Below are 21,734 nucleotides of genomic sequence, written 5' to 3' on the forward strand. Positions count from 1 at the left end.
ATCTATTGTAGGCCTGATCTATTGTAGGCCTGATTTACTATAGGCCTGATTTACTATAGGCCTGATTTACTATTGGCCTGATTTACTATAGGACTGATCTATTATAGGCCTGATTTACTATAGGCCTGATTTACTATAGGCCTGATTTACTATAGGACTGATCTATTATAGGCCTGATTTACTATAGGCCTGATTTACTATAGGCCTGATTTACTATAGGACTGATCTATTATAGGCCTGATTTACTATAGGCCTGATTTACTATAGGCCTGATTTACTATAGGCCTGATCTATTATAGGCCTGATTTACTATAGGCCTGATTTACTATAGGCCTGATCTATTATAGGCCTGATTTACTATAGGCCTGCTTTACTATAGGCTGATAGGCCTGATTTACATTAGGCCTGATCTATTATAGGCCTGATCTATTGTAGGCCTGATTTACTATAGGACTGATGTATTGTAGGCCTAATCTATTATAGGCCTGATCTATTATAGGCCTGATTTAAAATAGGCCTGATTTACTTATAGGCAAACGAAATTATGACTGCATGACTGCAAAGAGACGCACCCAACATGATTTGGACTTATATTTTGAAATCCCAGAATGTCGACCTCGGAAGTGAATAGTACCCTCACGCATGCGCGTACCGTCAATCTGGGGACATGTGTTTTCAAGCACGAAATCATTTCTCTAGCAACTGTTTCTAGCTAGTTAAAATAATATTTCGTTCAGCTCATGTTTTGCACGTAAATTTCAACAGTTACCCTTTGGTGTTTTAATTGTCTCCCGTGACAGAGTCGGAATAATCTCGACAGAAACACGTGAGAAAGGTTGTTTGTTAGCTAGTTACTGTAGCCTTCTCGTCAGGACAGCATGGGGCCCGTAATAGAGCTCATTGCTGGAAGTTACGAGCAGATCGCCTTTGGTTACCGGTTGTCTACGGGTGAAGAGGTATGTTACTTTAGTTAATCAGCTTGATTTTGATACCTGATTCTCCTGTATATATGACAAACTGTTTACCTTTTTTACGTTTGTTAGCAGAGTTGGGGTGTATGTAACGGATGATAACGAAACGAACTAATCCGTTACATTACCAGCAAACATATTGTAATACGATTACAAATACTTTAAAAAAAGTACACGAATACTAATAAAAAATGTTCGAGAAAATAATGACGACTTTGTTTTCTCAAGGACATTTAAAAAAGTATTGAAAAAGGGCACACGTTTTAAGTTTGTTCCACCCGAGCGAGTCTGACCACAAGTCACTATGATGACTCCAAATGTGTTTGATGGATCGTGGGAAAAGAGCAGGAGGCTACAGTCCAACATGTCTCCCAATGGTGCGACTGCTATCGGCTAAAAGAGATTATCCAACTTGAATAACATTTGGTTAGAAATGACGACCGCAGTGGTGTAGCCTACAGGCGACACGGATATCACTTATTATTTATATCTACAGAGAGAATTAATGTGACTCACACTACCGCTTACTCTTAATTATTTGCACCTTACGGATTGTGGATGTCTGTTAACTAATGTACATGTGTATTTTAACCCAATAATGGTGGAATTTAAGAAGTATAAGCTGCCAATCAATCATTGTTTTTGCGACCAGTGGACAGCCAGTGAAGAATGTGCTCTTGCAACAGCTGCGTAGTGCGGCTGCCAGTTTATGGAATAAAAGTTTGGGACAGGTCCTCCCTTCTAAACTCCTCGGTGGGGTTGTGCTCCATACTGTCAAAAACAGTTGAATTAAATAAGACCGCGAGTGGGGCTTTTATTTTATTATTTCATTTATTTTATAGTCTAATTCGTGCGGATGGTGTTGGTGTGGCTGTAACCAACCCTGCTAGCTAGCTAGGATGGTGTTGGTGTGGCTATAACCTACATCACTGCTAGCTAGCTAGGATGGTGTAGGTTGTGGCTGTAACCAACATCACTCTGCTAGCTAGCTAGGATGGTGTAGGTTGTGGCTGTAACCAACATCACTCTGCTAGCTAGCTAGGATGGTGTAGGTTGTGGCTGTAACCAACATCACTCTGCTAGCTAGCTAGGATGGTGTTGGTGTGGCTATAACCTACATCACTCTGCTAGCTAGGATGGTGTTGGTGTGGCTGTAACCAACATCACTCTGCTAGCTAGCTAGGATGGTGTAGGTTGTGGCTGTAACCAACATCACTCTGCTAGCTAGCTAGGATGGTGTTGGTGTGGCTATAACCTACATCACTCTGCTAGCTAGGATGGTGTTGGTGTGGCTGTAACCAACATCACTCTGCTAGTTAGCTAGGATGGTGTTGGTGTGGCTGTAACCTACCCTGCTAGTTAGCTAGGATGGTGTCACTCTATTGCCCCTTTGATAAAGGCGTTAGCTACCATCGCTAAACTGCTAATATAACCACCTTTATTGCCTCTATTGATCAAACCTCATTGACAGATGTTTGGAAGCAGGTCTCATTGCTGTGTTGTTTATCTGCAGGAGTGGACAGCCACGGCAGACTTCACCCACCATGCCCACACTGCCTCAGTGTCCGCGGTGGCCACCAGCGAGAGGTACATCGCTACAGGAAGCAGAGACGAGACCATCCAGATCTACGACATGAAGAAGAGGATAGAACATGGAGCTCTGCTGCATCACGACGGTAAGAGATATGACATGAAGAAGAGGATAGAACATGGAGCTCTGCTGCGTCACGACGGTAAGAGATATGACATGAAGAAGAGGATAGAACATGGAGCTCTGCTGCATCACGACGGTAAGAGATATGACATGAAGAAGAGGACAGAACACGGAGCTCTACTGCGTCACGACGGTAAGAGATATGACATGAAGAAGAGGATAGAACATGGAGCTCTACTGCATCACGACGGTAAGAGATGACATGAAGAAGAGGATAGAACATGGAGCTCTGCTGCATCACGACGGTAAGAGATATGACATGAAGAAGAGGATAGAACATGGAGCTCTGCTGCATCACGACGGTAAGAGATGACATGAAGAAGAGGATAGAACATGGAGCTCTACAGCATCACGACGGTAAGAGATATGACATGAAGAAGAGGATAGAACATGGAGCTCTACAGCATCACGACGGTAAGAGATATGACATGAAGAAGAGGATAGAACATGGAGCTCTACAGCATCACGACGGTAAGAGATATGACATGAAGAAGAGGACAGAACATGGAGCTCTGCAGCGTCAGGGGTGTATTCATGAGTCGAACACTGTAGCAAAACATTTAGCAATGGAAACGATTTACTCCAATAGGGAAAACATTTTTGTAAGGGAAAGAGCATAGAAAATGTTGCTGCATCGTGACGGTAAGTTCTGGAAAACCATTTTTTTTTTTTTTTTTTAAATCAGTCTCCCCTGCTACAGCAACAATCGGGTCCCAATCTGACAATCTTGAAGATACCTCACTAATTGCATCCACCATTCATTTATGACTGCAATGGCTAAGTTTTGACTGTCTATTCCTTCCACGTGCAGTTTTAATTAAGTCACTGACATGGTCAACAACATTATTGTGTGGCCCATGATCTTGAGGCTTGGCAAGCCACTAATATCGATTGAAATATTGTCCCCCAAGTGTTGCGGACTTTAGTACTTTAGTACCCCTGACCCAGGTTTCATTGTTTTTGATGGTTGTTCAGGTACCATTTCTTGCCTGGAGTTCTATGGCACCTCCCACCTGCTGAGCGGAGGACAGGACGGACTGCTGTGTGTTTGGAGCACCAAGAACTGGGAGTGTCTTAAGTCCATCAGAGCGCACAAGTAAGTTGTCACTCTCTCAGAAATTATTAGGGTTTGCAAAGTTCTGGTAACTCCCAAAGGTTCTTAGGGTTTCCAGAAATCCTGGTTGGAAGATTCCGGATGTCTGCTTATTCCCTTCTGAATCCTGGAATCTTCCAACCAGGATTTGTGGAAAACCTAAGAATTTTTGGGAAAGTCAGCAGAATTTTGCAACCCCACTGACAGACATGATTCACAATATATTGTCAAACTAAGCAGGTTTCCATCCACTGTTTAAAAAAAAAAAATTATGTGTGTAAAGTCATGACATATATAAAATCAATAATAATCACAAGTCAAATGACATTTTATTTGTCACATGGGCCGAATACAACAGGTCTACACCTGGTGTAGACAGGCCCTTAACCAACAGTGCACTTGGTTATTTACTAAATAAACAAAAGTAACACAATAAAATAACGAGGCTATGTACAGGGGGTACAGAGTCAATGTGCAGGGGCACAGGTTAGTCGAGGTAATTTGTACCTGTAGGTAATTTGTACATGTAGGTAGGGGTAAAGTGACTATGCATAGATAATAAACAGCAAATAACAGAAGTGTTAAAACAAAGGGGGGAATTGTCAATGTAAATAGTCTGCTGGCCATTTGATTAATTGTTTATCAGTCTTATGACTCGGGGGTAGAAGCTGTTAAGGAGCCTTTTGGACCTCGACTTGATGCTCCGGTACCGTTTGCCTTAGCGGTAGCAGAGAGAACAGTCTCTGACTTGGGTGACTGGAGTCTGACACCGCCTAGGTTCTGGATGGTAGGAAGCTTGGCCCCAGTGATGTACTGGGCCGTACGCACTACTCTCTGTAACGCCTTACGGTCAAATGCCGAGCAGTTGCCATACCAGGCGGTGATGCAACCCGGGCAGGATGCTCTCGATGGTGCAGCTCTAGAACATTTTGAGGATCTGGGGACCCATGCCAAATCTTTTCAGCCTCCTGAGGGGAAAAGGTGTTGTCATGCCCTCTTCACGACTGTCTCGTGAAGTTTGTTGATGTGGACATCAAGGAACTTGAAACTCTCGACCCGCTCCACTGCAGCCCCGTCGATGAGAATGGGGGCGTGCTCGTCCCTCCTTTTCCTGTAGTCCACAATCATTTATTTTGTTTTGATCACGTTGAGGGAGAGGTCTCTGACACTGCCTGGTCTCTGACCTCCCTATAGGCCGTCTCATCGTTGTCGGTGATCAGGCCTATCACCGTTGTGTTGTCGGAAAACTTAATGATGGTGTTGGAGATGTGTGGCCACGCAGTCGTGGGTAAACAGAGTACAGGAGGGGACTGAGCACGCAATCCTGAGGAGCCCCCATGTTGATGATCAGCGTGGCAGATGTTGTTGCCTACCCTTACCACCCGGGATGGCCCGTCAGGAAGTACAGTTGCAGGAGGTGTTTAGTCCCAGTGTCCTTAGCTTAGTGATGAGCTTTGTGTGCACTATGGTGTTGAACGCTGAGCTGTAGTCAATGAACTGCATTCTCACGTAGGTGTTCCTTTTGTTCAGGTGGGAAAGGGCAGTGTGGTTTGCGATTGCGTCATCTTTGGATGCGTTGGGGCGGTATGTGAATTGGAGTGGGTCTAGCGTTTCCGGGATGATGGTGGTGTTGATGTGAGCCGTGACCAGCCTTTCAAAGCACTTCATGGCTACTGACGTGAGTGCTACAGGGCGGTAGTCATTTAGGCAGGTTACTTTAGCTTTCTTGGGCAAAGGGACTGTGGTGGTCTGCTTGAAACATGTAAGTATTACAGACTCCGTCAGGGAGAGGTTGAAGATGTCAGTGAAGACACTTGCCAGTTGGTCCACGCATGCTCTGAGTAACGTTCTGGTAATCCGTCCTGTCCCGCGGCCTTGTGAAAGTTGATCTTTTTAAAAGCTACGGAGAGCGTGATCACACAGTCATCCGGAACAGCTGGTGTTCTCATATATGCTTCAGTGTTGCTTGCCTCGAAGCGAGCATAAAAGTCATTTAGCCCATCTGGTTGACTGGAAACAGGGAATGTCAATCCAATTTGATACAATGTTGACAATTTTTTTGTTCGAGTTGGTGGGATCTTTTTTGTGTATCAGTACAATTTAAATATGCGAAGAATTGCGGTGGAAACAAAAGAAAATCTCACAATTGTTGATAGAATAACCATTGTGTGGAGGTAAATGTGCAGTCAGCCGGTGCTATGTCGTGTGGTCCTCCCACTGCGATTTGGAAACGCAGGCCCAGTGTAGGCTACAGGGCGGTGAAAGACGACGATGGGCTTGATGCTCCTTTCCAGTAAATTTAGAGGGTCTTCGTTTGTACACGAGTGACATGATGATCGGTGCTTAGCTGCCAGGTAATCTTATCCATCTCATCATATAACCAGTGCAGTGTCAAATTAATCCGCAAACTGTTGTCTAGAGAACATGCGTGAAAACCACATTGGTCAAGTTTGCCATTTATCACAACCGTTTGTGGAAACGTTTTAAACTCATGTTTTTAGTCGGTACATGAAAATTATTTATGTTCTTTTTTTTTTTATGTGCACCAAGTCAGTCTGATGGAAACACACCTCTTGTGAGGAAATGCCAATTTATACTGAACAAAAATATAAATGCAACATGCCACAATTTCAAATACTTTACTGAGTTACAGTTCATTATAAGGAAATCAGTCAATTGAAAAAATGAATCTTTGGATTTCACATGACAGACATGCATCTGCTGGTCACAGATACCTTTTAAAAGAAAGTAGGGGTGTGGATCAGAAAACCAGTCAGTATCTGACCACCATTTACCTCATGAAAACCAGTCAGTATCTGACCACCATTTTACGTCATGAAAACCAGTCAGTATCTGACCACCATTTACCTCATGAAAACCAGTCAGTATCTGACCACCATTTACCTCATGCAGCGTGACACTCTCCTTCACATAGAGTTGATCAGGCTGTTGATTGTGGCCTGTGGAATGTTGTCCCACTCCTCTTCAATGGCTGTGCCAAGTCGCTGGATATTGGCGGGAACTGGAACACTCTGTCGTCCACGTCGATCCAGAGCATCCCAAACATGCTCAATTGGTGATATGTCTGGTGCGTATGCAGGCCATGGAAGAACTGGGACATTTTCCAGGAATTGTGTCCAGATCCTTGTAACATGGAGCCGTGCATTATCATGCTGAAACATGAGGTGATGGTGGTGGATGAATGGCACAACAATGGGCCTCAGGATCTCATCATGGTATCTCTGGGCATTCAAATTGCCATAGATAAAAAATATAATTGTGTTCGTTGTCCGTTGTTTATGCCTGCTCATACCATAATCCAAAGGGGCACTCTGTTCACAACGTTGACATCAGTAAACCGCTCGCCCACACGACGCCGTACACGTGGTCGGTGGATGTGAGGCTGGTTGAACGTACTGAAAAATTATCTAAAACAACGTTGGATGCAGCTTATGGTCGAGAAATTACTATTCAATTCTCTGGCAACAGCTCTGGTGGACATTCATGTAGTCAGCATGCCAATTGCACGCTCCCTCAACTTGAGACATCTGTGGCATTGTGTTGTAAGACAAAACTGCAAATTTTAGTGGCCTTTTATTGTCCCCCAGCACAAGGTGCACCTGTGTAATGATCATGCCGTTTAATCAGCTTCTTGATATGCCACACCAGTCAGGTGGATGGATTTTCTTGGTAAAGGAGAAATGCTCACTGACAGGGATGTAAACAAATTTGTGCACAACACTAAAGAGAAATACGATTTTTTGTGCGTATGGAACATTTCTGGGGTATTTTATTTCATCATTAAACATGGGACCAACATGTTGCGTTTTATATTTTAGTTCAGTGTATTTATAATGCAGATACTGTTGGATGGAAACCCAATGACTAACAGGATTAACACGTTGATCCATTAAGGTCTCCAACTCTGGGGTCCTGGGAAGCTAAGGGAATGTGCAGATCTTTGTTCCACCCCAGCACTAACGTACACGTTTTATTTCTTCTCCACAGAGGCCAAGTTACGTCACTGTCCGTCCATCCCTCTGGGAAACTGGCCCTGACTGTCGGCACAGACAAGACACTCAGGTGCGCATTCTGTTTCGACTACATTTTGCTTCTTGTTGTAGGTGTTCGAAACATTCTCTAGGAACTAAAGTTGACTGACGGTTTTTTGTTGTTGCAGAACGTGGAATTTAATCGACGGAAGATCGGCTTTCATCAAAAACATTAAACAGAGTATGTGATCACTCCATCTGACCATGTACCTTTACACATGCTTCAGTATTTGACACATTTTGTAAGATAATCATGGCCATTTTTTGATCTCTAACTCTCTCTCTCCCCTAGATGCGGTGATAGTGAAGTGGTCTCCCGAGGGGGATAAGTATGTGGTAGTGATCGGCGACAAGGTGGACGTTTATAACCTGGAAACGGCGACTGTGACATCAACCATCATCAGCCCCAAGAGGATCTCATCCATCAAGTTCCTCACTGTGAGTTCTGGGCTCTTACCAAGAAGGATAGGGTTCTGGGCTCTTATCAAGAAGGATAGGGTTCTGGGCTCTTACCAAGAAGGATGGGGTTCTGGGCTCTTATCAAGAAGGATAGGGTTCTGGGCTCTTACCGAGAAGGATAGGGTTCTGGGCTCTTACCGAGAAGGATAGGGTTCTGGGCTCTTACCGAGAAGGATGGGGTTCTGGGCTCTTATCAAGAAGGATAGGGTTCTGGGCTCTTACAGAGAAGGATAGGGTTCTGGGCTCTTACAGAGAAGGATAGGGTTCTGGGCTCTTACAGAGAAGGATAGGGTTCTGGGCTCTTACCGAGAAGGATAGGGTTCTGGGCTCTTACAGAGAAGGATAGGGTTCTGGGCTCTTACCGAGAAGGATAGGGTTCTGGGCTCTTACCGAGAAGGATAGGGTTCTGGGCTCTTACCGAGAAGGATAGGGTTCTGGGCTCTTACCGAGAAGGATAGGGTTCTGGGCTCTTACCGAGAAGGATAGGGTTCTGGGCTCTTACCGAGAAGGATAGGGTTCTGGGCTCTTACCGAGAAGGATAGGGTTCTGGGCTCTTATCGAGAAGGATAGGGTTCTGGGCTCTTATCGAGAAGGATAGGGTTCTGGGCTCTTATCGAGAAGGATAGGGTTCTGGGCTCTTATCGAGAAGGATAGGGTTCTGGGCTCTTATCGAGAAGGATAGGGTTCTGGGCTCTTATCGAGAAGGATAGGGTTCTGGGCTCTTATCGAGAAGGATAGGGTTCTGGGCTCTTATCGAGAAGGATAGGGTTCTGGGCTCTTATCGAGAAGGATAGGGTTCTGGGCTCTTATCGAGAAGGATAGGGTTCTGGGCTCTTATCGAGAAGGATGGGGTTCTGGGCTCTTACCGAGAAGGATGGGGTTCTGGGCTCTTACCGAGAAGGATGGGGTTCTGGGCTCTTACCGAGAAGGATGGGGTTCTGGGCTCTTACCGAGAAGGATGGGGTTCTGGGCTCTTACCGAGAAGGATGGGGTTCTGGGCTCTTACCGAGAAGGATGGGGTTCTGGGCTCTTATCGAGAAGGATGGGGTTCTGGGCTCTTACCGAGAAGGATGGGGTTCTGGGCTCTTACCGAGAAGGATCGGGTTCTGGGCTCTTACCGAGAAGGATAGGGTTCTGGGCTCTTGCCGAGAAGGCCGGGGTTCTGGGTTCTTTGTTTCGATAATGTAAGATCACTAAAGTTTTATATTTAGTTCAGAGTGATCAACACAATGGTGAGCAATATTAAGAGTAATGCTTAATACACATGGTATATTTGTGACAGTCAAGATGCAGGTTAATGGTGGTGACTGGACTTGATACACACTACACGACACTCTAGATAAAAGCACAGTACAACCCGTAAAGAAAAACCGGATGGATGAATATGAGATGTGAGAAGGGGCAAGCAACCTTTCATTTTATTGTTCCTCTGTATGGAGTGACTGGTTTGTTTGTCATCAGAATTCCATCCTGGCCATAGCGGGGGACGACGAGACAGTCAGGCTGTGTGACATCAACACTCAGAAGGTGCTCTGTGAGTTTGAGGCTCATGAGACCAGGTACGTAGAATTAATATCTATGGTTTCGCTCCTGCCCTCCTGTAATCATGATGTACACTAGTTGTATGATTTTAATAGAATTCTTGGATGTTTCTTTGGCATTTTGTGAAAAGTTGTGAAGAGTATTGTGTTCACCTCTGTCAGGGTGAAATCAGTGGACAGTTTCACCATGGACGACTTCTGTGTTCTGGTGACCGCATCAAACGATGGCTTCATCAAAATGTGGAAACTTAACCTTGAGGTTTGTACCACCTGTCTACCTGTCCTCGGCTTTCCTTCACTGTGGCCCTCAATAGCCTGTAGGTGGAACTTGTATTTTATTTAGGCAGGGGTGTCCCATTGAGACCAAGGGGTCTTCCACGAGAGCCCTGCATGACGAAACCAAGCATTTACACACCGTCCCTGGTAGGACTAGACCAAGCATTTACACACCGTTCCTGGTAGGACTAGACCAAGCATTTACACACCGTCCCTGGTAGGACTAGACCAAGCATTTACACACCGTCCCTGGTAGGACTAGACCAAGCATTTACACACTGTCTCTGGTAGGACTAGACCAAGCATTTACACACTGTCCCTGGTAGGACTAGACCAAGCATTTACACACTGTCTCTGGTAGGACTAGACCAAGCATTTACACACTGTCTCTGGTAGGACTAGACCAAGCATTTACACACTGTCCCTGGTAGGACTAGACCAAGCATTTACACACTGTCCCTGGTAGGACTAGACCAAGCATTTACACACCGTCCCTGGTAGGACTAGACCAAGCATTTACACACTGTCTCTGGTAGGACTAGACCAAGCATTTACACACCGTCCCTGGTAGGACTAGACCAAACATTTACACACCGTTCCTGGTAGGACTAGACCAAGCATTTACACACCGTCTGGTAGGACTAAAGGGTTTCCAGGTTTGAAGAACAGTAATGTTGCTCGCATGATGACATCATTGTATTATTCATCAGTGATGTCATCTGTATCCGTTGTTGTCTGTGTTGCTACTAGTCTTTTAAGTAACCATGACGATTGTAGGAGTTGACATGATGGCACTAAATACTGTGTTCTCTGATCCGGTGGTTGTCTGTTGTGTTCCAGTCCTTGGAGCCTCCGGTCCTCCTGGGGAAGGTGAATACTACAGCTCGGTTGACGTGTCTGGCCGTGTGGAAGCCCACCACTCTACAGGAGCCTCCCCCGGAGGTCAAAACAGAACCTGCCACCTCTCACGGTACTGGACGGTCTAATTCTTTAATCAATAATTAATATGCCATTTGAGCATTTTATCCAAAGTGACTGTCATTGCACGCATATCCTGGTCCCGGTGTGACCCAAAATGGCGCACATTGTAGTTTTTTGCCCCAGTACTAAACACCTGATTCCACTAATCAGTTGTAGTAGTAGAAAAATAAACACCATTTTGGGTCACCGGGGTGAAGAACTACGGGTCTAATGGTGTTAGCCCAGTCCTGGTATGGCTTTTCACCATTATTAGTGTTGGAATAGTTCAAAATGTAGTATTTAACCTTTTATTTATACCGGTTTTTCTCATTGAGATAACATCTCTTTTCCAAGAGAGCCCTGGTCCAGTAGCAGCAGGGGGAACAACAAAATAAATGTGTAATGGTACTCATAAGAGAAGGACAACCTCTCAAAGAACTGTGTATAGTGTTGATCTCCCGGGTGGCGCAGTGGTCTAGGGCACTGCATCGCAGTCTCTGGGTTCACGCCCAGGCTGGGTTCGCGCCCAGGCTCTGTCGCAGCCGGCCGCAACCGGGAGATCCGTGGGGCGACGCACAATTGGCATAGCGTCGTCCGGGTTAGGGAGGGTTTGGCCGGTAGGGAGGGTTTGGCCGGTAGGGATATCCTTGTCTCAGTATGTAAAAATGTAATAAAATGTATGCACTCTACTGTAAGTCGCTCTGGATAAGAGCGTCTGCTAAATGACTAAAATGTAATGTAAAATGTAGTCATTTTTAGATATACAGACATGGGTAATATTGATAATTTCATAACGAGGACCTCAATGCATGGTGGAAGCTCAAATTAAAATGTATTTGTCACTTTCGCCAAATACAACAGCTGTAGTAGACCTTACAGTGAAATACTTACTTACATGCCCTTAACCAACAATGCTTTAAGAAGTTAATAAAACAATACGTAGAAAATAAAAGTAACAAATAATTAAACAGTCACAGTAAAATAACAAGCAATGCTATATACAGGGGGGTACCGGTACAGAGTCAATGTGCGGGGGCACTGGTTAGTTGAGGTAATATGTACATGTAGGTAGAGTTAAAGTGACTATGCATAGATAATAAACAGAGTAGCAGCAGTGTAAAAGAGAGTTCTGGGTAGCCCTTTGATTAGCTGTTCAGGAGTCTTATGGCTTGGGGGTAGAAGCTGTTAAAAAGCCTTTTGGACCTAGACTTGTCGCTCCGGTACTGCTTGCCGTGCGGTAGCAGAGAGAACAGTCTATGACTTGGGTGGCTGGAGTCTTTGACAATTTTGTGGGCCTTCCTTTGACACTGTTATAGAGCTCCTGGATGGCAGGAAGCTTGTCCCCAGTGATGTACTGGGCCGTTCGCACTACCCTCTGTAGTGCCTTGCGGTCGGAGGCCGAGCAGTTGCCATACCAGGCAGTGATGCAACCAGTCAGGATGCTCTCGATGTTGCAGCTGTAGAACCTTTTGAGGATCTGAGGACCCATGCCAAATCTTTTCAGTCTCCTGAGTGGGAATAGACTTTGTCGAGCCCTCTTCACGACTGTCTTGGTGTGTTTGGACCATTCTAGTTTGTTGGTGATGTGGACACCAAGGAGCTTGAAGCTGTCAACCTGCTCCACTGCAGCCCCGTCAATGAGAATGGGGGTGTGCTCGGCCCTCCTTTTGCTGTAGTTCACAATCATCTCCTTTGTCTTGATCACATTGAGGGAGAGGTTGTTGTCCTGGTACCACACAGCCAGGTCTCTGACCTCCTCCCTATAGGCTGTCTCATCGTTGACGCTGATCAGGCCTACCACTGTTGTGTCATCGGCAAACTTAATGATGGTGTTGGAGTCGTGCCTGGCCATGCAGTCAGGAGTGAACAGGGAGTATAGGAGGGGACTGATCACGCACCCCTGAGTGGCCCCTGTGTTGAGGATCAGCGTGGCGGATGTGTTGTTACCTACCCTTACTTCCTTGGGGTGGCCCGTCAGGAAGTCCAGGATCCAGTTGCAGAGGGAGATGTTTAGTCCCAGGGTCCTTAGCTTATTGATGAGCTTTGGCTACAGAGAGCGTGATCACACAGTCGTCCGGAACAGTTGGTGCTCTCATGCATGTTTCAGTGTTATTTGCCTCGATGCGAGCATGGAAGTAATTTAGCTCGTCTGGTAGCCTCGTGTCGCTGGGCAGCTCTCGGCTGTGCTTCCCTTTGTAGTCTGTAATGGTTTGCAAGCCCTGCCACATCCGACGAGCGTCAGAGCCGGTGTAGTACGATTCAATCTTAGTCCTGTATTGACGCTTTGCCTGTTTGATAGTTCGTCGGAGGGCATAGCGACATTTCTTATAGGCTTCCGGGTTAGAGTCCTGCACCTTGAAAGCAGCAGCTCTAGCCTTTAGCTCAGTGCGGATGTTGCCTGTAATCCTTGGCTTCTGGTTGGGGTATGTACGTACAGTCACTGTGGGGACGACGTCATCGATGCACTTATTGATGAAGCCAGTGACTGATGTGGAGTACTCCTCAATGCCATCGGAAGAGTCCCGGAACATATTCCAGCTGGAGAAGAAGAGAAGCTCACTCAGTCCGTCAACTTCCAAACAGTGTAAACCATTCGATAATGAGACGGGTGAAATCCAAAGTTGTGCTATATATTTATTGGCTATGTCATAGCTCATTTTAAAAGATAAATATTGATACATTACGAGCTGTGACACTTTTAGGGGGGACAAAAAGCGAACATTGATGCCCAGCTAAGTTATACTGGGGTTTCCCTCATGGCTCCTGTGCCCTGGTTCTACTGGGTGGAGCCCTGCTAGCCTTAATATGGCTTGGTCCTACTGGGTGGAGGAGCCCTGCTAGCCTTAATATGACTTGGTCCTACTGGGTGGAGGAGCCCTGCTAGCCTTAATATGGCTTGGTCCTACTGGGTGGAGGAGCCCTGCTAGCCTTAATATGACTTGGTCCTACTGGGTGGAGGAGCCCTGCTAGCCTTAATATGGCTTGGTCCTACTGGGTGGAGGAGCCCTGCTAGCCTTAATATGGCTTGGTCCTACTGGGTGGAGGAGCCCTGGTAGCCTTAATATGGCTTGGTCCTACTGGGTTGAGGAGCCCTGCTAGCCTTAATATGGCTTGGTCCTACTGGGTGGAGGAGCCCTGCTAGCCTTAATATGACTTGGTCCTACTGGGTGGAGGAGCCCTGCTAGCCTTAATATGGCTTGGTCCTACTGGGTGGAGGAGCCCTGGTAGCCTTAATATGGCTTGGTCCTACTGGGTTGAGGAGCCCTGCTAGCCTTAATATGGCTTGGTCCTACTGGGTGGAGGAGCCCTGCTAGCCTTAATATGGCTTGGTCCTACTGGGTGGAGGAGCCCTGGTAGCCTTAATATGGCTTGGTCCTACTGGGTTGAGGAGCCCTGCTAGCCTTAATATGGCTTGGTCCTACTGGGTGGAGGAGCCCTGCTAGCCTTAATATGACTTGGTCCTACTGGGTGGAGGAGCCCTGCTAGCCTTAATATGGCTTGGTCCTACTGGGTGGAGGAGCCCTGGTAGCCTTAATATGGCTTGGTCCTACTGGGTTGAGGAGCCCTGCTAGCCTTAATATGGCTTGGTTCTACTGGGTGGAGGAGCCCTGCTAGCCTTAATATGGCTTGGTCCTACTGGGTGGAGGAGCCCTGCTAGCCTTAATATGGCTTGGTCCTACTGGGTGGAGCCCTGCTAGCCTTAATATGGCTTGGTCCTACTGGGTGGAGGAGCCCTGGTAGCCTTAATATGGCTTGGTCCTACTGGGTGGAGGAGCCCTGCTAGCCTTAATATGACTTGGTCCTACTGGGTGGAGGAGCCCTGCTAGCCTTAATATGGCTTGGTCCTACTGGGTGGAGGAGCCCTGCTAGCCTTAATATGGCTTGGTCCTACTGGGTGGAGCCCTGCTAGCCTTAATATGGCTTGGTCCTACTGGGTGGAGGAGCCCTGGTAGCCTTAATATGGCTTGGTCCTACTGGGTGGAGGAGCCCTGCTAGCCTTAATATGGCTTGGTCCTACTGGGTGGAGCCCTGCTAGCCTTAATATGGCTTGGTCCTACTGGGTGGAGGAGCCCTGGTAGCCTTAATATGGCTTGGTCCTACTGGGTGGAGGAGCCCTGGTAGCCTTAATATGGCTTGGTCCTACTGGGTGGAGGAGCCCTGGTAGCCTTAATATGGCTTGGTCCTACTGGGTGGAGGAGCCCTGGTAGCCTTAATATGGCTTGGTCCTACTGGGTGGAGGAGCCCTGCTAGCCTTAATATGGCTTGGTCCTACTGGGTGGAGGAGCCCTGGTAGCCTTAATATGGCTTGGTCCTACTGGGTGGAGGAGCCCTGGTAGCCTTAATATGGCTTGGTCCTACTGGGTGGAGCCCTGCTAGCCTTAATATGGCTTGGTCCTACTGGGTGGAGGAGCCCTGCTAGCCTTAATATGGCTTGGTCCTACTGGGTGGAGCCCTGCTAGCCTTAATATGGCTTGGTCCTACTGGGTGGAGCCCTGCTAGCCTTAATATGGCTTGGTCCTACTGGGTGGAGGAGCCCTGCTAGCCTTAATATGGCTTGGTCCTACTGGGTGGAGGAGCCCTGCTAGCCTTAATATGGCTTGGTCCTACTGGGTGGAGGAGCCCTGCTAGCCTTAATATGGCTTGGTCCTACTGGGTGGAGGAGCCCTGCTAGCCTTAATATGGCTTGGTCCTACTGGGTGGAGGAGCCCTGCTAGCCTTAATATGGCTTGGTCCTACTGGGTGGAGGAGCCCTGCTAGCCTTAATATGGCTTGGTCCTACTGGGTGGAGCCCTGCTAGCCTTAATATGGCTTGGTCCTACTGGGTGGAGGAGCCCTGCTAGCCTTAATATGGCTTGGTCCTACTGGGTGGAGGAGCCCTGGTAGCCTTAATATGGCTTGGTCCTACTGGGTGGAGGAGCCCTGCTAGCCTTAATATGGCTTGGTCCTACTGGGTGGAGGAGCCCTGCTAGCCTTAATATGGCTTGGTCCTACTGGGTGGAGGAGCCCTGCTAGCCTTAATATGGCTTGGTCCTACTGGGTGGAGGAGCCCTGCTAGCCTTAATATGGCTTGGTCCTACTGGGTGGAGGAGCCCTGGTAGCCTTAATATGGCTTGGTCCTACTGGGTGGAGGAGCCCTGGTAGCCTTAATATGGCTTGGTCCTACTGGGTGGAGGAGCCCTGCTAGCCTTAATATGGCTTGGTCCTACTGGGTGGAGGAGCCCTGCTAGCCTTAATATGGCTTGGTCCTACTGGGTGGAGGAGCCCTGGTAGCCTTAATATGGCTTGGTCCTACTGGGTGGAGGAGCCCTGCTAGCCTTAATATGGCTTGGTCCTACTGGGTGGAGGAGCCCTGCTAGCCTTAATATGGCTTGGTCCTACTGGGTGGAGGAGCCCTGCTAGCCTTAATATGGCTTGGTCCTACTGGGTGGAGGAGCCCTGCTAGCCTTAATATGGCTTGGTCCTACTGGGTGGAGGAGCCCTGCTAGCCTTAATATGGCTTGGTCCTACTGGGTGGAGGAGCCCTGCTAGCCTTAATATGGCTTGGTCCTACTGGGTGGGAGCCCTGCTAGCCTTAATATGGCTTGGTCCTACTGGGTGGAGGAGCCCTGGTAGCCTTAATATGGCTTGGTCCTACTGGGTGGGAGCCCTGCTAGCCTTAATATGGCTTGGTCCTACTGGGTGGAGGAGCCCTGGTAGCCTTAATATGGCTTGGTCCTACTGGGTGGAGCCCTGCTAGCCTTAATATGGCTTGGTCCTACTGGGTGGAGGAGCCCTGGTAGCCTTAATATGGCTTGGTCCTACTGGGTGGAGCCCTGCTAGCCTTAATATGGCTTGGTCCTACTGGGTGGAGGAGCCCTGCTAGCCTTAATATGGCTTGGTCCTACTGGGTGGAGGAGCCCTGCTAGCCTTAATATGGCTTGGTCCTACTGGGTGGAGGAGCCCTGCTAGCCTTAATATGGCTTGGTCCTACTGGGTGGAGGAGCCCTGCTAGCCTTAATATGGCTTGGTCCTACTGGGTGGAGGAGCCCTGGTAGCCTTAATATGGCTTGGTCCTACTGGGTGGAGGAGCCCTGCTAGCCTTAATATGGCTTGGTCCTACTGGGTGGAGGAGCCCTGCTAGCCTTAATATGGCTTGGTCCTACTGGGTGGAGGAGCCCTGCTAGCCTTAATATGGCTTGGTCCTACTGGGTGGAGGAGCCCTGCTAGCCTTAATATGGCTTGGTCCTACTGGGTGGAGGAGCCCTGCTAGCCTTAATATGGCTTGGTCCTACTGGGTGGAGGAGCCCTGCTAGCCTTAATATGGCTTGGTCCTACTGGGTGGAGGAGCCCTGGTAGCCTTAATATGGCTTGGTCCTACTGGGTGGAGGAGCCCTGCTAGCCTTAATATGGCTTGGTCCTACTGGGTGGAGGAGCCCTGCTAGCCTTAATATGGCTTGGTCCTACTGGGTGGAGGAGCCCTGCTAGCCTTAATATGGCTTGGTCCTACTGGGTGGAGGAGCCCTGCTAGCCTTAATATGGCTTGGTCCTACTGGGTGGAGGAGCCCTGCTAGCCTTAATATGGCTTGGTCCTACTGGGTGGAGGAGCCCTGCTAGCCTTAATATGGCTTGGTCCTACTGGGTGGAGGAGCCCTGCTAGCCTTAATATGGCTTGGTCCTACTGGGTGGAGGAGCCCTGCTAGCCTTAATATGGCTTGGTCCTACTGGGTGGAGGAGCCCTGGTAGCCTTAATATGGCTTGGTCCTACTGGGTGGAGGAGCCCTGCTAGCCTTAATATGGCTTGGTCCTACTGGGTGGAGGAGCCCTGGTAGCCTTAATATGGCTTGGTCCTACTGGGTGGGAGCCCTGCTAGCCTTAATATGGCTTGGTCCTACTGGGTGGAGGAGCCCTGGTAGCCTTAATATGGCTTGGTCCTACTGGGAGGAGCCCTGCTAGCCTTAATATGGCTTGGTCCTACTGGGTGGAGGAGCCCTGCTAGCCTTAATATGGCTTGGTCCTACTGGGTGGAGGAGCCCTGCTAGCCTTAATATGGCTTGGTCCTACTGGGTGGAGGAGCCCTGCTAGCCTTAATATGGCTTGGTCCTACTGGGTGGGAGCCCTGCTAGCCTTAATATGGCTTGGTCCTACTGGGTGGAGGAGCCCTGCTAGCCTTAATATGGCTTGGTCCTACTGGGTGGAGGAGCCCTGCTAGCCTTAATATGGCTTGGTCCTACTGGGTGGAGGAGCCCTGGTAGCCTTAATATGGCTTGGTCCTACTGGGTGGAGGAGCCCTGCTAGCCTTAATATGGCTTGGTCCTACTGGGTGGAGGAGCCCTGGTAGCCTTAATATGGCTTGGTCCTACTGGGTGGGAGCCCTGGTAGCCTTAATATGGCTTGGTCCTACTGGGTGGAGGAGCCCTGCTAGCCTTAATATGGCTTGGTCCTACTGGGTGGAGGAGCCCTGGTAGCCTTAATATGGCTTGGTCCTACTGGGTGGAGGAGCCCTGCTAGCCTTAATATGGCTTGGTCCTACTGGGTGGAGGAGCCCTGCTGGCCTTAATATGGCTTGGTCCTACTGGGTGGAGGAGCCCTGCTAGCCTTAATATGGCTTGGTCCTACTGGGAGGAGCCCTGCTAGCCTTAATATGGCTTGGTCCTACTGGGAGGAGCCCTGCTAGCCTTAATATGGCTTGGTCCTACTGGGAGGAGCCCTGCTAGCCTTAATATGGCTTGGTCCTACTGGGTGGAGGAGCCCTGCTAGCCTTAATATGGCTTGGTCCTACTGGGAGGAGCCCTGCTAGCCTTAATATGGCTTGGTCCTACTGGGAGGAGCCCTGCTAGCCTTAATATGGCTTGGTCCTACTGGGAGGAGCCCTGCTAGCCTTAATATGGCTTGGTCCTACTGGGTGGAGGAGCCCTGCTAGCCTTAATATGGCTTGGTCCTACTGGGTGGAGGAGCCCTGCTAGCCTTAATATGGCTTGGCCCTACTGGGTGGAGGAGCCCTGCTAGCCTTAATATGGCTTGGTCCTACTGGGTGGAGGAGCCCTGCTAGCCTTAATATGACTTGGTCCTACTGGGTGGAGGAGCCCTGCTAGCCTTAATATGACTTGGTCCTACTGGGTGGAGGAGCCCTGCTAGCCTTAATATGGCTTGGTCCTACTGGGTGGAGGAGCCCTGCTAGCCTTAATATGGCTTGGTCCTACTGGGTGGAGGAGCCCTGCTAGCCTTAATATGGCTTGGTCCTACTGGGTGGGAGCCCTGCTAGCCTTAATATGGCTTGGTCCTACTGGGTGGAGGAGCCCTGCTAGCCTTAATATGGCTTGGTCCTACTGGGTGGAGGAGCCCTGCTAGCCTTAATATGGCTTGGTCCTACTGGGTGGAGGAGCCCTGCTAGCCTTAATATGGCTTGGTCCTACTGGGTGGAGGAGCCCTGCTAGCCTTAATATGGCTTGGTCCTACTGGGTGGAGGAGCCCTGCTAGCCTTAATATGGCTTGGTCCTACTGGGTGGAGCCCTGCTAGCCTTAATATGGCTTGGTCCTACTGGGTGGAGGAGCCCTGCTAGCCTTAATATGGCTTGGTCCTACTGGGTGGAGGAGCCCTGCTAGCCTTAATATGGCTTGGTCCTACTGGGTGGAGGAGCCCTGCTAGCCTTAATATGGCTTGGTCCTACTGGGTGGAGCCCTGCTAGCCTTAATATGGCTTGGTCCTACTGGGAGGAGCCCTGCTAGCCTTAATATGGCTTGGTCCTACTGGGAGGAGCCCTGCTAGCCTTAATATGGCTTGGTCCTACTGGGAGGAGCCCTGCTAGCCTTAATATGGCTTGGTCCTACTGGGAGGAGCCCTGCTAGCCTTAATATGGCTTGGTCCTACTGGGTGGAGGAGCCCTGCTAGCCTTAATATGGCTTGGTCCTACTGGGTGGAGGAGCCCTGCTAGCCTTAATATGGCTTGGTCCTACTGGGAGGAGCCCTGCTAGCCTTAATATGGCTTGGTCCTACTGGGAGGAGCCCTGCTAGCCTTAATATGGCTTGGTCCTACTGGGTGGAGGAGCCCTGCTAGCCTTAATATGGCTTGGTCCTACTGGGTGGAGGAGCCCTGCTAGCCTTAATATGGCTTGGTCCTACTGGGAGGAGCCCTGCTAGCCTTAATATGGCTTGGTCCTACTGGGAGGAGCCCTGCTAGCCTTAATATGGCTTGGTCCTACTGGGAGGAGCCCTGCTAGCCTTAATATGGCTTGGTCCTACTGTTTTGAATGAACAATGTGTTCTTGTGACATATGTTTGTCTTGTAATGCATTTGTGTGAATGTTGTTGCATGACTCGTCACAACTAAAGTTATTCTGTTTCTATTCTATTACAGTGTGTTGTACCAGATCTAATATGTGGAATGGCTGGATGTACTTAAGAGTTTTAGGAAACTCTGGACTAGAGAAACCCTTAACATCAATGTCTCTTTTATAGAAAGTGATGTACAAAAATATTTTGGTGCTTTTTTTAAATGCATATTTTTTTCTGACAATATAGCATGACAATATCATGTGGTTGTTTTCCTTCATCCCCAACAGACATCAAAGATATACTGGCGCTTGAGAAGAAGAGGAAGAGGGTCAGGATCTCGACTGTAGAAGTGGTCCAAGAGGACCATGCTTCACCCAAGAAGAAAAAAGATGGTGGGGGAAAAAAGCAGAAAACTTAATAAAAAAAATACTATTTTAAAATTGTATTTTCAACCTGGTGTCAGGTCATTTTGTATTATTCTGTACGTAAACCCGAGATGCACCATTTAGTATGATATGTTATGTTTCGTATGGTATGTATTAATTTGTGGATGTTCATCACCCATTTTGTATATGTTACATTATAAATTTGCTAAATATACGATATGTTACGTTCTAGCTAGGTGGCTAACGTTAGCTAGTCTAGGGGTTAGGGTGAAGTTTAGGAGTTAGGTTAAAGGGTTAGGGGAAGGGTTAGCTAACATGCTAAGTAGCTAGAAAATAGTTGCTAAAGTTGTCCAGGATGAGATTCAAACTCACAACCTTTGGGTTGCTAGATGTTTACGTTATATGCCCACCCATCTACCCTGGTCAACCACCCTACTTTTGTTTTTTTGCCTCAAGTAACAATCCGTCATATGTAACCATACCAAAACGTAACATATAATACTAATTTGAGTGTCCAGGATTTACATTTACTATGTTACGTCTAGTCTGAGACCAGGCTGGTATTTTTGGTGTGGAGATTTTGTATATAATGTGGTCTTATAGATCTATGTGACAATGACATTTGGCCACTAGGAGGTGACAGACCTACTTTATAAACAGCTTGTATGTCCTCGTACTGTCTCGTTGTCGCATTATGATCCCAATAACAATGGACTCCTATCAATCTAAATTTTCCTAGCCAAACATAACAATGAAAATGAGTTATAATACAGAATGAAAATAGCTTAGTCTGTAGGTGAGTGTATGGGAGTTGGATTGTCCAATAGGTAGTCTAAGAACACGAGGGAGAGAGTGCATTGACTTTTGGGCCTTTTTTATATTTTTACTGAACAAAAATAAATGCAACATTTTCTCAAATTTTACTTAGTTACTGAGTCATATTAGGAAATCAGTCAATTGAAATAACATAATTAGGTCCTAATCTATTGATTTCACATGACTGGGAATATAGATATACATCTGTCGGTC

General features: G+C 47.8%; 1 protein-coding gene across 3 annotated transcripts; it reads left to right on the forward strand.

The window, feature by feature from the left end:
- Positions 1-619: 619 nt before the first annotated feature.
- pak1ip1 (PAK1 interacting protein 1) lies at positions 620-20,771 on the forward strand. Of its 3 annotated transcripts, XM_071360707.1 has the most exons (10): positions 620-956; positions 2,485-2,647; positions 3,661-3,781; positions 7,787-7,861; positions 7,959-8,011; positions 8,123-8,268; positions 9,751-9,848; positions 9,993-10,089; positions 10,947-11,076; positions 20,607-20,771. In XM_071360707.1, exons 1-10 carry the CDS (start codon positions 879-881, stop codon positions 20,735-20,737), a joined length of 1,092 nt encoding a protein of 363 aa, XP_071216808.1. In that variant the 5' UTR covers positions 620-878; the 3' UTR covers positions 20,738-20,771. The 3 variants fall into 3 exon arrangements, with proteins under 3 accessions (XP_071216808.1, XP_071216809.1, XP_071216810.1); XM_071360708.1 differs by lacking the exons at positions 620-956; positions 2,485-2,647 and adding an exon at positions 2,837-2,987; XM_071360709.1 differs by lacking the exons at positions 620-956; positions 2,485-2,647 and adding an exon at positions 3,042-3,156.
- Positions 20,772-21,734: the final 963 nt, after the last annotated feature.

Source organism: Salvelinus alpinus, chromosome 23 (assembly GCF_045679555.1).
Source record: "Salvelinus alpinus chromosome 23, SLU_Salpinus.1, whole genome shotgun sequence".
Lineage (NCBI taxonomy): Eukaryota > Metazoa > Chordata > Actinopteri > Salmoniformes > Salmonidae > Salvelinus > Salvelinus alpinus.